At 43.5% G+C, this 16626-nt stretch overlaps 1 protein-coding gene across 5 annotated transcripts in view; it reads right to left on the bottom strand.

Annotated features, from left to right (window-relative positions):
- Positions 1-5292: 5292 nt before the first annotated feature.
- LOC311243166 (UDP-N-acetylglucosamine--peptide N-acetylglucosaminyltransferase 110 kDa subunit) overlaps positions 5293-16626 on the bottom strand; it is a 42627-nt gene continuing 31293 nt past the window's right edge. For all 5 annotated transcript variants that reach the window (XM_084332280.1, XM_084332281.1, XM_084332282.1 and 2 more), the window contains 3 exons: positions 16072-16324; positions 11336-11459; positions 5293-6411 (listed from right to left, as the gene is read on the bottom strand). In XM_084332280.1, the coding sequence (XP_084188406.1) occupies positions 6228-6411; positions 11336-11459; positions 16072-16324 (561 nt within the window). In that variant the 3' untranslated portion in view covers positions 5293-6227. The remainder of the gene's footprint in view (positions 6412-11335; positions 11460-16071; positions 16325-16626) is intronic.

The raw sequence follows: 16626 nt of genomic DNA, 5'->3' as shown, positions 1-16626 counted from the left end.
CACAGATACACTGAGTATGTCAGCGTTGTGGTGTCTGTCCTTATCAGACATGCAGTCTGACCAAAGCCAGAGATCCTTGTCGGGTCCTTAAGAGTGCATGATGTCACACAGCCTCTGGCCCCTCTAACAAAAATGCTGATGTCGTTTCCAATAACTAACAAACCACACTCGCTAACACCCACCACACTGACACTCACTCACACACACATTGTTAGAATCAGCTCGTTGATGCATTTTATGATGAATTGAAAATGGGGAACCCTGATGTAAACGAGACGAAAGTCTCTCTGGTCTGCATCCCCTTAACAATTGTATGTATTGTACTGTACTGTACCCATTCTGCAATCTGTTAATAAAGTTTTCAATCAATCAATCAAAACCTTTTTTATTTATCTAAAGTGCATTGGTTGCCATTTGTTTTATAGTGCTGCTCTATGGAAAATGCATTAAATAGGATTTTGCTGGTGAACTTGGTCTTGGCTTTAACTCACCCTGCTACCTGCTGTATGAGGGAGAGAGCAAATGGGTAGATAAAACAGTTCTGTTGAGCTGCATGCATGATGCACTGGTCTCTACCTGGACCCAACTTCATTCAACACCAGTCTCTACCTGAACACCAGTCTCTACCTGGACCCAACCTCATTCAACACCAGTCTCTACCTGGACCCAACCTCATTCAACACCAGTCTCTCTCCCTGGACCCAACTTCATTCAACACCAGTCTACCTGGACCCAACTTCATTCAACACCAGTCTCTCTACCTGGACCCAACTTCATTCAACACCAGTCTCTACCTGGACCCAACTTCATTCAACACCAGTCTCTACGAACCCAACTTCATTCAACACCAGTCTCTCTCTACCTGGACCCAACTTCATTCAACACCAGTCTCTCTCTACCTGGACCCAACTTCATTCAACACCAGTCTCTACCTGGACCCAACTTCATTCAACACCAGTCTCTACCTGGACCCAACTTCATTCAACACTGCTGCCCCAGTATTATTGCAAACAATTATTTACTTTGTGAAGACTGCATTCATTGATGATTTAGGAATAATCATATGTTATGGGGTGTCCCAAGATCAGTCATTGGAGAAGGCAAATCATAGTAGTGCCCTTCATGTTAAAGCAAGTGGTTTGCTAGGCTACACGTCCATATCAAGGCAACAATGGTATAGGCAGCTACAGAATAAAAGCAACTACTCGTCCCAATATTTGATTAGTCTTTTGTTTGTCGTGATACTGTGAGTGAGCAGTTATATCTGTTCACATTATAACTCACACTGCAACTGTGAAAAGAAACCCACTTCCCACAATATATTGACCTGCTAAGCATTATGATGAAGAAAAAGAAAAACGAATGAAAAAAAAAAAAAGCAAACGGAATCCTTCACTCAGAACTGTGTGAGTTTATTATAGACCAGTAGCCTAAAACCAGTCACTGTTCCTCATTTGGCTGTTCCGTGATATGAGCTGCCTAAGGAAGAACGGGTTTTAATTGTTAATGTTTGACAGTTCAGGTCACTGTTATGATTACTATTTATTATTTCCCCTTATTTGTACCCTTTTATTGTTTTATCTTTCTTCAGTTCAATCTCTGCTGATGACGGATGAATAATTTTCCAGATGATTAATAGTTTGTAACTGTAATACATCTCTCTGTGAGACTGCTGGGATCAACATGATCAGAGGGGAATCTACAGTTGTCCTCAATGTAAAATTATCTTTATCCCATCGTCTTGATTGATTGATTGAAAATGTTATTAACAGATTGCAGAATGGGTACAATACAGTACGGCTCAATACACACAATTGTTAAGGGGATGCAGACCAGAGAAGGACTTTCGTATTGTTTACATCAGGGACCCCCATTTTCAATTCATCAGGACATATGACATACAGATGGACAGTACTGCTACATCTATACATTTATGACATACCAGATCTACAAATACAGTACTGTTTTTGATACAAGAAGAGTCTAAAAAAAGAGTATATACATTTGACGAAGAAACTGTACATTGGAGGAGGTTGGGTAGGTGGGGTGGGGGGGAAACTACATAGGAGGTGGTGGGGGGGGGTTGGGTAGGCGGAATGGGGGTGACTACATTGGATTATCGACGAAATCTTACTTGGTCCCAAGAAGAGGGTCTCGTGTATTATTGGGTTTAATAGGACATTTATTGTACATTGGAGGGGGTTGCGTTAGGACATTTACAGGGGCCAGTCTCTCTCTCTCTCTCTACTAACTGGTGTCTGGCATACATGTGTATTGTGGCACTCCGTTTCCCCTTGCGGAATTAGTAAAGTATTGTAATATTTGTAAGGGTTTAAAATACATCTGGAGATCTTTAAGTAAGCTAAAGTAAACAGAACTCATCCACAGCCAGTTGCACTTACAGCAGCAGAGTAACAAGATGAGCTCCTCTGTCACATGGAGTTTGTTCTTTGAACACCCGTGAAAGCAAACGACGAGTTCCCTACCATAGATTTATATATACACACATATTCTTTATATATATATATCTATGTTCCCTACTCCCTGCCCATACGACGTAAAGGTCCAAATCTCATTTATCCACAGCCGACGAACGCCCTCTGCTGGATGCATGTTCAACTGCAGCATGCAATCTCATTAAAGCAGCTGTATAAATATTCATAGAGTACTTGAGCCGCCGTTCAATGCACAGTACTGTGTACAATCACAGTAGGGAAGAGTGAGGTAAGTAGTGCCAATTTTTACTTAAAGTGCCTTTAAAGCAAGGGGATTACAGTAATGCCCCCAAGTCCAACTAAAATATGTACACATAGTTTAGGATGTTGTGCATCCCTGGGGACAATCACTTTGGATCTTAAATAAACTGTTTCAGAAATATAGCTTTAGGAAGAAAAAGTGGTTTTGTGGCACAACTTGCCCCCGGTGCGGGGTAAGTTGTGACATTAGAGAGAATACACTGGGGTAAATTGTGCCATTGATAATTGTAAGTAAAACGGATCATTTTAATCTCAAAAGCGGTAAAAGCATCCTGCAGATCTTCATCTCCTTTCCAACCTGACGTATAGTCTTCCCCTGTCGCACCTCTTTCACTGCTCTTTCCAACTTCTCAAGAGGAGTTGAAACCCTGTCTGTCTTCCGTTTGTATCTGCGTGGCATGATGGATTTTGGTCTAAAATTAAGAATATCACATAGTTTTAGTGATCAAATGTAAGAATACAATGAATAACAATAAAATACAATAAATTAATAGTTAATAATTATAAGTTGGGGCAACTTAACAAACAGAACATCTGGCACAACTTAACCCAGGCCCTTTGGCACAAATCACCCCAAGCCTACTATTTTGAAGAAAATGCATCCCCCAGCTGTTTTGAGCTAGCATCATGCTAACTGTATCACGAGATGATTTCCAGAATTTCATAGAAAGTGTGAAATAGGCCTATAATTTTTTTTTAAATACATTAAACTGGTCAAATAAATGCCTTTGAAATGTAAAAAATATACCTAAAATGCTGATAAATCATATTCAGCCTATGGATTTACTTTGTCCTAAATAATGCACGTCATAGCTACGGCGCACGCGACACACTGTGGTTATTTTAATAAGTAACAGAGCATTGCAAATGTGAATCCTGCAGGGATTTTTTTTTTTTACTTTATTTTTTAGCGTTTATCGCTTTTCTGGTCAAGCATGACCGACAGAAACAGGTTGAAATGGGATGTAGAGCAGGGGAAGACATTCTGAGAAATGACGGCGGGTCCGGGAATCGAACTCGTGTCCCCCAGATCCGTGACGAGCACGGTTTTCCCCGACGCAGAAATAGCGCCGAGATATGCGGTGAGCTACGGGAGCTCCCCTGCAGGGATATTTTTAATGAATGAAACTTGGATCAGAGGTTATTGTGGAAGGCCTACTGGGCATTTGGCTCTGATCCGTTTCATATTCTCCGCTGTGGATGGGTTAACCGGAGCGCACAGATTGTGTTTCATTCAAGCGTCTTTACGCGTGGATTGTGGATGTGAATTACGAGGAATCTGAGGATTGTTGAACTGTATCCCTGGCTGTCACACGTTATTGTGATATTGTAACTGGGATTAAAAAGGCTGAGAGCCTGGTTAAATAGATTTTTTGACATTCAATTTCAAACTGTTAATAGCCTCCAAGCCTCTCTGACACCGTTATTTTGGGGGTCGCGCCTTGAAAACTTTGGGAACCATGTATTTATATAGTACATGATACCTAAGCGCATACAGTACTCAATTAGATACTCTTTGGGCTTGTTTTTATCTACTTATTCTGAAAGAGTTGAAATAATTATTTTCGCTAGCAAGATCTCATTCGATTATTCATTCCATTAAGCCTACTGCCAGCAGGCACATTTAAAGAAATATAATCTGATTGATTGGGGTAATGAGGGACTTAAAATTAGCCTATAGATATGCATTTAACTTGTCTGCGATATCTTGCCGTTAGAAAATCATGGTTTTCGGGGATCGACACCTCCCCCTTTTCAGGTAAGACGGCCACGCGCAATTATCCTGATTACTGAAGTCTGGTTCGAATTAACAAGACCGAATCAGCCTTCGAGAAACCGAGATCGCCTGACTTTAATCATCGGGTTAATTTAAGATGGCTATTTTTTTTTATATTATCTTTTCCCCCCTCCTTTTTCCGATTTTTCTCCCATCCCACTGTTAGTCGTTATGCCAATTCCCAACCCCCTTCCTGGTTGTTGCGCACCCCCCCCTACTGTTGGTCCGAGAGGCCGGAGACTGTCACATGCTTTCCTCCGACGCATGTGCAGCCAGCCTGGCAGCGCAGATTCTCACTGGGAGAGTGTAACGTGTGGAAGGTCACACTACCTCTCTCCAGATCCTACCCTCGCTGTGCAGGCGCCCTGACCGAACTGTAGGGGTCGCTGTCCACAACGCCCAGGACCCACCCACGGCTTCCCTCCCCCTAACTCAGCCAAACGAGTTAGTATAGCGATCAGCCCAAGCCAAGGCAATGCTGACTCTCCGAAGATGGCTAATTATTTTGATCGACTTCGTTGAATCAGGTACGGGGAATTGGCCCTGGTCTTGTATGATGGCCTACACATCTGAAACACTGAAAAATGTAAATAAAAGCCACCCCAACTAATTACCCCATTCAATTATATTTACCGAATGAGCAAAATTTGACAATATCCTAATATCCTGGCTTATTGGCAAAAAGGAGATAGTTCTTAGTTCCGTCAGTACTAGGCCTCATCTTCTCGCTCCAGTCAAACACAACAAACAAGGTTTGTCATAATTCTTTATTTTATAGGATTTAATCAGACCCCTGCCTTGCAGTATCATTGATAGCATACAGTTAATAAACAATACAAAACAAAAACTGCTTAGAAAAAATACTTACCTAGGCCGTTCCTGGTTTGAGTGATACAAATCTAATTTTAAAGGAAGGTGACAACTAGTGAAATAGGCCCACGCCAAGAGCACTAACACCAAACTCGTATGTCCAGCTTTGTCCAATGGTTGTTGCAAGCATAACGTGACATCAAGCATAACGAGACATCAAAAAGGACAACAGCCATTGAGAGCATTCTTACATTGACACAAAATAAATCCCTACAAGTTGGCATTTGGTGAGGGGGGAGATCCACCCACGATCGACTCTCTACGGTCAAGAGTTACCAATAACAGCATAGAAGACTAAATAAACAGAAGAGTTACAAACTAAGAAAATGTCTTACGAATTCATGTTACAGCCAGTTAAACTTTATAGTCGGGAGAGTTACAACTTCCATTGTGCAACACTGTCCTTTTTAAACATTTAATCAACAACGCGATGGGAGGCTGGGCACTCGTCCCGTACACACAGGAAATAAACTCCATCGATAGATTCCAAGCACTGGCGAGGGGAGGGGGGAGGGGTTAATTCTCCTCTCACACCTTTTTTAAGGATGCTGTGGTTTAGGACACAAGTCTCAGTGAACAGCCTGATGGGCACAGGCTCTCTTGACTGGCTCAGGGAACACAGGAAGGAAGGGAACAACCTGCCAGGCTCCGTAACAGATAAAGAGTCCTATCGACAGGATGGGAGGGGTAGTCCCGGGGTGGACATTCCGGGTGAGATGGATGGAGTGGAAGTCAATGGTAGACCTAGCTGGGGTTTCCGATACTGGCTGAACATGAGGAGTATTGGACAGGACCGAGGGGAAGGAAGAAGGCGTGTGTGTAGTTCAGGCGCTCTCGCTGCTGCCCTCTACTGGTGGGAGTTTGACCAGGTGGTCTGGCTTGCCCCCGTTGGCATGGCGCTCCCACATTTGCAGGTAGAGCTTCTCCAGGTCTATGGTGTACTGTTTGGTGTTGAAGAGCGGACTGCAGATCCGTTGCTTCCACACGCGTGCTCTGACCATCTTCAGGCTGCAGGAGAGGGAGGGAGGATGGTTAAGAGAGACTCAAAAGGAGCTTCTATTCCCCAGGCCATCAGGATGCTCAATGACACGAACCCATCCATCTACATCCACATGCACACACTCACTTTAACATTCACTTTAGACACTTTAACCTCTTAAGATTGATTTCACATCACACATAGATCAATAGTCCGTATTAAGTGATGTTGTGTTTCTTTTTCAAATGTAGCCAAGAGTAAAACCCTATCAAAACACCAGTCAAAGTGTTTAATTTCAGCACTATGTTTGTTTACCAATGATTTGAAGTGTTATTAGCTAAATACGAGCCTATAAAAATCTCTGCGCATTGCACCGGAAACGGACGATTTAGACGCGAGGACAGGAAGCGGTCATGAAATTGCTGTAGTCCTAAGAAAAAAGAGACGCAGGGCTTTCGATGGACGTCTAAATTTAATAAAACGACACTACCCAGCTCCACCAGACGCAGACAAACGTTGACGTGAATACAAATATTTACGTGAATGTCGTGATTATATCTCACGGGTCGAACAAACCTCAACTCTATTGCCATAAAATACAACATATATTGTTTAGTGTTTTTTTTTTTACCTTTCTGTGAACGTTTAGGGGGAAAAAACAAGTCTCAATCCGGTAAAAAAAAAATGGCGGAGGTATGAACAGTATACAAAAGTAACTGTACTTACAGTAGATTTCATTACGTTTTTGCCGCCCTGTATCGGGCGCCTGGTGGTACTAAGATTTTACTCTGCCATTGGAAAAAGGAGATTTGGGCCGATCCATAGATGTGTGACATTCTATATTCAATATTCATATTTCATAAGTCCGGATGGCAAAATCTGTACTGTATCTACAACAAACCCTGTAAATCATCTTCCCTTTGTTCATTTGCTTAGATTTCTAGTACACTTTATCTCAAGAAAGTGCTGAATGAGCTCAGTTTTAAACTTTGTCAATGTTAGCATGGTGTCATTCACCGTCAAAGATGGAAAAGAAATATGGTGGAATAATCATTTATATTCTCCTTTGGTTAATTACAATTTACTCAAGAATAGTAACAGACACAATATTTCTGACACTGGGAATACATTCCTTGAGGTCCATAGATGTCCCTAGATACCAAGACATGCAAATTATTTGCATGACATCCCTACCTCATTCTTGCATTTTAAAAGGTTTGCATTTGTACTTTATTGTTTGCATTTTGTACTTCAATTTGTACTTTAGTTTGTATATTGTATAGTGTTTGGCCTTTATTATTTTTACTGTATGAAGCATGATCTCAGGGGGCTCATACAGAACCAAGCATTTCACTGTAATGTACATTATATGTGACAAATAAAACTAAAACATGAAAACTTGGGAATGGCCGAGTAAGACATCAAATACCAGGGGCTTGCATCTCTCAAGACGACGGTGTACAAAAAACATAGATAAATGTGATGATTTGATAAGATTAGGCACACATTTGATTCAGCTCTTGATTCAATATGATTTAACTTGTGTCGTTTCCCCCAGTGTCAAAATTGTGGAAACACAAAATTAAAAGTGTCATTAATATCCCTGCATTCACCATCCAAACATTAGAATCAAGGTGTTGACAGTGACACCATCTACTAAATGGAAAATGGACTGCATGCCTCACGTTCACACATTCACACACAGACGGCAGAGGCAACTGCTCATCAGTTAGGGCTTAAGAGTAGGGCTGCAGGGGAGCTCCAGTAGCTCACCACGTACCGCGAGTGCTATTTCAGCGCCGTGGACAACCGTGCTCGTCACGGATCTGGGGCTGAGCGCGTTCGAATCCCGGACGGCAGCCGTGCCTTTCCCAGAGTGTCTTCCCCCCCATCTGAACCCTTTCAGCCTGCTTCTGTCGGTCGAACTTGACCAAGTATGAATGCGATGAAAAAGCGATAAACGCTAAAAGAACCAGCAGACTGGTCAAAGTAAAAAAAAAAGAAAAGAGTAGGGCTGCAATGAGGAGTCGAAGTAGACCCTGAAATGTTGTCGATTTGCATATTCACGTACGGCGCATCATATCGTCACTTAGTCTTTGCAGTGGAAATGGCAGACGTTCAAAGTCATAACATGTCATCTAACTAGTGAGCAATGAATGAATCAATCACGTTCGAAATATAACTAGCTTCACTTAACCTCTTAAGCCCGGAGCCCTATTTTCTGAAAATCCGCCTAAATACATACCCAAGTAAATGGAATATTGCTCCACTTCTACAAGGTCCATTGGCATGTTCTTGGTATCTAGGGACATCTATGGACCTCAGTGAATGTATTCCCAGTGTCAGAAATATTGTCGTCTATTACTAGGCTTGCTTAAATTGTGATGAAACAAAGAATATGAATTATGATTTGTCTTTGCATCTTTGGCAGTGAATAACACCATGTTAAAAATTACCAGACATGAAAAACAGCCACTGAGCTCGTTCAGTACCTTCTTGAGATCACGTGTACAAAAAATCTAAGGAAATGAATAAAGGGAAGATGAACAGAAGCTTTTGTAGATACAGTACTGAATTCTCCCATCCGGACCAATGCAATTTGAAATATTATTATAGAATATAGAATAGCAGGCCTATAAATGACTTTATTATAGCCAATTCGCACATTTATGGAGCCCGACAGTTCCAGCTCTAGCAGTGAGGAATGAGAGGGGCTGAGCCCGACGCGCGTATCGCTTCCGCAACGGAATTCGGTTTCCGGGTTCCTCTGATTGGCCGAGACCCCCACGTGACCCGCCCCCCTATCCACCGCTCTGCCGCTGCCACGAAAACTTTATTTAACAGATTGCAGAATGGGTACAATACAGTACGGCTCAATACACACAATTGTTAAGGGGATGCAGACCTGAGAAAGACGTTTGTCTTGTTTACATCAGGGTCCCCCATTTTCAATTCATATAGAACGACTACGCCGTAACAAATCATTAAAAAAATATACCATTAACTGGAATATGTTGTGCCTTTACAACAGACAAATCATCAGACAAATCGAATGCGGGGATTCGGCTCCCATCAGGCGGGCAAGAACTGCCTCTCCCCTCTCTCCTGGAGCTTAAGGGGGAGCTTAGTATTCCTGCCGCGGAGGAGGTGGCTACAACATCAACACACATGTTGTAGCCAGCTGGTAAATCGCGATTTTTTTATTTGTTTGTCATGACAAACCAATTACATAATCCAACATATGTGTAAAGGCACAACATATTCCAGTTAACGGTATATTTTTTTTAATGATTTGTTACGGCGTAGTCGTTCTATATGAATTGAAAATGGGGGACCCTGATGTAAACAATCGCGCTGCCGTGGCAGCGGCAGAGCGGTGGATAGGGGGGCGGGTCACATGGGGGTCGCGGCCAATCAGAGGAACCCGGAAACCGAATTCCGTTGCGGAAGCGATACACGCAAGCCCGACAGCTGCAGCTCCAGCAGTGAGGAATGGAAGGGGCTGAGCCCGACAGCTGCAGCTCTAGCAGTGAGGAATGGGAGGGGCTGAGCCCGACAGCTCCAGCAGTGAGGAATGAGAGGGGCTGAGCCCGACAGCTCCAGCAGTGAGGAATGAGAGGGGCTGAGCCCGACAGCTGCAGCTCTAGCAGTGAGGAATGGGAGGGGCTGAGCCCGACAGCTGCAGCTCTAGCAGTGAGGAATGGGAGGGGCTGAGCCCGACAGCTGCAGCTCTAGCAGTGAGGAATGGGAGGGGCTGAGCCCGACAGCTGCAGCTCTAGCAGTGAGGAATGGGAGGGGCTGAGCCCGACAGCTCCAGCAGTGAGGAATGAGAGGGGCTGAGCCCGACAGCTCTAGCAGTGAGGAATGGGAGGGGCTGAGCCCGACAGCTCTAGCAGTGAGGAATGGGAGGGGCTGAGCCCGACAGCTCCAGCAGTGAGGAATGGGAGGGGCTGAGCCCGACAGCTCTAGCAGTGAGGAATGGGAGGGGCTGAGCCAGACAGCTCTAGCAGTGAGGAATGGGAGGGGCTGAGCCCGACAGCTGCAGCAGTGAGGAATGGGAGGGGCTGAGCCCGACAGCTCTAGCAGTGAGGAATGGGAGGGGCTGAGCCCGACAGCTCCAGCAGTGAGGAATGGGAGGGGCTGAGCCCGACAGCTCCAGCAGTGAGGAATGGGAGGGGCTGAGCCCGACAGCTCCAGCAGTGAGGAATGGGAGGGGCTGAGCCCGACAGCTCCAGCTGCAGCAGTGAGGAATGGGAGGGGCTGAGCCCGACAGCTGCAGCAGTGAGGAATGGGAGGGGCTGAGCCCGACAGCTGCAGCAGTGAGGAAAGGGAGGGGCTGAGCTCGACAGCTCCAGCTCCAGCAGTGAGGAATGGGAGGGGCTGAGCTCGACAGCTCCAGCTCCAGCAGTGAGGAATGGGAGGGGCTGAGCCCGACAGCTCCCCGAAATCTCTCTGGTTGTTTTTTCTTCTCTTTTTTAATAAATTGGTCTAATAGATTGGTCTACATGAAGCAAGCTTAGCACGTTAACTAGCTAGCTCAATGAATAGCCAGCGAAGCTAGATAGTCATCTATTAAATTACCCATCTTGAATTCCATGCCGGTGATTACCACAATATTAGTAAAAGCCTTTGTTGAAACAAACATATAGCCTAAAGTAGCCATCAGCAAGCACCCCCCCCACCACACACACTTCAGGTTTCTTTATATTACTAGTAGGCCATTAATGGATTGTATCCTACTGTCACGAATTTCCCTCCAAATTTGAAAAAACCTGCCCTCCTGTCTCGATCCTCCAATCACAACTGTCGCTTACCCCTCGAAGCAATAGTTGTGATTGGAGGATCAAGAAAAGAGGACGGGTTTGAGATAAGTACATTGTATTTTGTACTGTGATGATGCAGCAAAGTATCAAAAGATCGTCTACTACACTCCTGGATACGGCTGCTACTTACAATTCCATGTCGGAGCCGAGCTTGACCGCCAGCTCCTCGTACTCCTGGCGGGTCGGAGCGATGAGCTCGGGGCAGCCCAGACAGGTGAGCTGCGAGGCAGCCACGCGGGAGGCCAGGGTCTCACCTGGAAGGACAGCCGTGAGTTACTCAACAAGTTCTGACGTACCAATAGCCGCTTAGTGCATTTCCTTATATAATCTTACCCTCACTATCATCATCTTTATCGTTGCTAAAACTTGAATGATAATTCATCTTGCACCAACTTAATCACCGTATCCAAATCGTTGTAGAAGCATAATGGGCCAGTTTCACAGATGTGGCCTAAGCCTAGTCCCAAACCAGGGTTAGAAATTAAAAAAAAATCCCCAGTTTTTTTTTTGCCCCCCCTTAACACATTGGGTACAATGATTGTACCCATCATTGTACCCAGTCTGCCACCGTTGAAAGCCTATGGAGATGTTTACCTTCTTTGCAGGGCTATAACTTTTTAAATTGTATTGCTATATTGACATTACTATGGCCCATTCAACATCGATTATCTATCGTTCAGGATGTGGGAACGTTATATTTTTTCATTCATACATTGTTGTGTTAATACCGTCTAGAACAGTGTTTCTCAACTGGTGGGTCATTTTGAGTGGGTCGCGGATGTGTGTGTAATTTTTTTTTTTTAAACAATTTTTTTTTTTTTGCACTACCTATCTTTGTGAAAGTGGCTTCTCAGCTCTGGTCCAGCTGAAGACAAAGCAGAGGAACAGATTGGACATTGAGCATGACCTCAGAGTTGCTTTGGCTACTCACCCCAGACTTTGAGACTCAGGAGCAAACTACATCCCCAGTTATCCCATTAGTTCCCTGGGATGTTAAGCTAAGAAGTCTGCTAAGAAGCATAATTATTTATTATTATTATTTTATTTCATTGGGGTTTTAGCCCTATGTGCACTTTTTTGTGTTTATTTCATGTTTTTAACTCTTTCCGTGCCACTCACGAGATGTTTTTTTATAGGTGGTTGAAAGCCACTCACGAGATTACTCGGAATTATTATTATTTTTTTTTTTAGCGATCTGAAAATGTTTTGCATCACCCGAGTATAGCCGAGCGGCGCCGGCGATCACTGTGGAAAAAAGCGCCCCCTGTCGTCTCCCAGATGACATAAGTGATTTTGGAATGGACTCAATGAAAATGAATGGGGAAAAAAATCCGGTACTCCACATTTTCCAGTCAACTGATCCAGCCGGGGTTACCACAGTTCATTCTGGAACCTCAGATCCCCGCTGATCATGGAGTTCTACAGTATCGCGTTGGATCCATACACGTATCGATTTTTTCGAATGGTGATCAGGAATTGGAATATACCAGTTGGATACCATCTGATGTCAGGTAAGGACTCTATGTTATCAGTGTTAGGATAATCAGAGTAAGTTTGATGAAGATATAGGCTGTTTTGTGAAATGTCTTCTTTCGGTTTCACTGTAAAAGTCAGAGAGGAAATCAACGAGGCGATTATCCGTGCGCGGCCGTAATGTGCTTGCGTGCACGTATAATATTGATCATCTAGCGTTTATTTGAAAACGATTCATAATAAAGGCAGACGAATATCAACGTTGTGGAATATTCCACTAAAAGACGATTTTCATAGAATGCTCCAGAATGGGCTGTTTTTTATATCAAAACAGGGGCTTTTCTAACTGCTCTGAAACGGAAACGACGCGATAAAAAAAACAATCTGCCTTGACAGCACTGACTGGAAAATAGTCTTTGATAATGCGATGGGCAGATTAGACACATAGCCATAATTTAAAACATAGATTAGGCGATATTAACGTTAACATTGGCGCCGATGGTGGCATTCAGCCGGTAAAAAGGAAAACCAGGCGTGGCGCTCAAAGTGTTAACAGTGCATGAAAGATTTTAAAGTGTATTACTGCAAATATATATATATATTTTAAATAAATCAGTGGTTCAAAAATGTGGGTCGCGACTTAATGACTAAGGAAAATGTTGGGTCCTGAGGCTAGACCAGTTGAGAACCACTGATCTAGAATATAAGTATGTTTTTAAGGTTTTCTGCTGTAATTCCAAAAACGAGAGTTATAGGCCCTGACGCATATTATCGATTGGCGTTTCTTTCCTATACATGCTATATTAAAAAATTCAAATGTATATGATCGGTATACATTATGCTTCATCATGCGTGAAGGAAAGGGGGGGGGGGGGGGTCGTTTATAATTCCTTGATAGTCAGTAACGGCTTTATTTAGTATGGGTTGATATATTGATCAGATGGTTTGCAGTGAAATGAATAAACAAATCGGGCTGAAAATAACATTACTGTCCTCTTACCGTTCGCCGATGAGACTGGAGGAAAAAGATCCCAATTATTTGACGCCGATCTCCTAGATCCATTTCCGGTTTGTATGGCGCAATAAACGCCGAAATCATATCGATTATTACGTTTAGAAAGCGATCCAAATGCACGATAGTGTTTGTCTGGATCCACGTAACAAGATATTACTGCCCGAGGGATTTCCTCGATGCACCAGCGCCACTTCCGGTTTTGGCGAGAGTGTAACTTGCCCGACCATCCACCAGGCGGCGGTATTGAGACACACACACAGATAGACAGATATTCTCAGCCTCCCTTTCCTCTGAACGTTCCCAGTGATGGCTTACTATGTGCGTGTGTGTACGTGCGTGTGCAAACGGAAACGGGACACACATATGTGCAATAGCACACACCACCAAAGTCACAGTGTGCGTGTATGTGCGTGTGCTAACGTTATCCGCCTCAGTAACATTAGCTGTCTCGCCGGATTCCTTTCTCCTCGTCTCTTTTGCTCAAAATAAAAATGAATGGGCTTCATGGCTGGCTGAATTTTTTGCATTGTCTGATTCTGAATGTATAACTTGCCTATGCCGGTACCGTGACTTTCTTTTCCAGCGCGTACTGTGTTCTCATTTCCTTTCACTCGCATGAAACCAGCATCACCGCAGGAAACTCTACTGTGATTGGACGTTTATGCGCCTTGTGGAACTTGTAGTTTCTGAACTATTAACACTTTGAGTGCCACTCACAGCTTTTCTCGGGTTTACGACCCGACCGTTGAATGCCACGCCCGAGTATTCTATTTTTTTTTTTTTTTTCTTTCTCCGCGATCTGAAATCATATTGCATCACGCAAGCCTACCGTTGGAGATCCAGGGACCGCCGGCGCCCCCTATCGTCTCCCAGATGGTAAATCACCCTTTTGGAATGGACTCAATGAAAGTTAATGGGAGAACGGATTTCTGACTCCACATTTTACTTCTCACTGATGCAGCCGGCGTCTACCAGAGTTCATTCTGGAGCCTCTGAGCCACGGCGAATATGGGTTATACTGTACACACGATGGATCAATACATTTATCGATTTTTTCTAATGGCGATCGGAAATTGGAATAAACCATTTGGATACCATCGGACCTCAGGTAAGGAATCTATGTTATCAGTGTTAGGATAATCAGACTCGTTTTCACTGATATATAAGCGTTTATGTGATATGTGATATGGCTGTTTTGACTGTAAAAGCCATGAGGTAATAAGTGCAGCGATTATCAGCGCACGGCACGAGCGTGCGTGCGCACACATATACTATCGATCATCTAGCGTTTATTTGAAAACGATTCATAAATAGGCAGACAAATGACAACGTTCTGGAATATTCCAGTAAAAGGCGATTATCATAGGCATGCGTTGTTTTTCCCCGGAAAACGGGTGATTTTCAAAATGCTATCAAACGGAAATGAAGCGATAAAAATACAACGCCTTGCCAATGTTGACTGGAAAATTAGTCTTTGATAAGCGACGGGCAGATTAGACATATAGCAATAGCAATAATTTAAAACATAGATTAGGCGATATTAACGTTAACATTGGCCGTGGATGGTGGCATTCAACGGGGTAAAAAAGAAAACACGCCCGGCACTTAAAGTGTTAACAGCGGAGCCGTTTGTAATCTTCACTCGCAAACTGCGAGTAAATGATTTTTCCGGTTCACACACACATATTATTAGGGGCAAATACGAGTGAAATGCTCGCACTGTAGAGCATATATATAATTATATATATAATTAGTAAACTGTCGGGGGCTTTTCTTGCCCCCCTTAACTGATTTTCGAGGGCATTTGGTAAATTTTCGAGGGCATTTTGCCCCAAGCCCCCCTTAATTTCGAACCCTGTCCCAAACTAAACACTTGTTCTACGACTAGGCTTATACGTGGTATTTTTTTGTTTGTTAAAATAAGTGGTCAACATGTATAGCTCTGCACTCCTACAGCCATCACTAATATAGATTGTCTGGTCAGTAACATGGGTCTACCAGTCCCTCCACTCTACAGTAAACAGAAAAAAAATACATATTCTGTTATCCTGTTCCCACTTTATCCAATCAGGAGAGAGAACTCCACACTAAAAACAAGAAATAAAAACTAGTTTTAAGCAAATGTGTCATTGAAATAAGTTAAATAATTTACCAGTGCAGTAAGCAAATTTGGCTTGGCAAGATTTCTTGAAATAAGTTAAAGATATCTAGGGTTCGCTCTCCTGATTGGATAAAGTGGGAAGGGATACCAGGAAATGTAATTTTCTGTTTACCGCATCCATGTTATTGACCAAACACTGGTCGGAATGTAGAGCTATTTAACACTTATCTCAACTAAATAAATACCTCTTACAGATCCTTTAAATCACCGTCCTCACCTGGCATGGTGACCATGGGGGTTCCAGCCCAGAGGACGTCCATGCCTGTGGTGTGTCCGTTACACAGAGGAGTGTCCAGGCACACGTCGGCCAGCTGGCCCCTCCTCACGTGCTCCTCCTTGGGGGCCACGGGGGAGAAGATGATGCGGGAGCCGGGGAGGCCCATGTTCTGAGCGTACTGCTGGATGTTGGGCTCGCCCACCGCAGGGAACCGCAGCAGCCACAGCACACTGTTGGGCACGCGCTTCAGGATCTGCCGGGTTTCACAAACCATCACATTATTATTATTATTTTAGTTTATTTTTTTTTCACCCATCCAAATTTAGTTGCAAGGTGCTGGTATAGATGTATAATATATGACATATATGAATTTTTTTGCCTAGATATACGGTATATCTAGGCAAAAAATGTCATAGATGACTGAAAATCAACATTACTAGTCTATACCAGCACCTGCTAGACTAGAATAGGCTGTCATTAGCCTACTATGTAGCCTAAGCTACTGATTATACATGCCCAACACTGTGCAATATTACACTTACTGTAGACTTCTGT

The sequence above is a fragment of the Notolepis coatsorum genome (genome assembly GCF_963971535.1).
Source record: "Notolepis coatsorum genome assembly, chromosome: 16".
NCBI lineage: Eukaryota > Metazoa > Chordata > Actinopteri > Aulopiformes > Paralepididae > Notolepis > Notolepis coatsorum.
The sequence above is the reverse complement of the archived record's forward strand: the minus strand, read 5'-3'. Positions and strand labels throughout refer to the sequence as shown.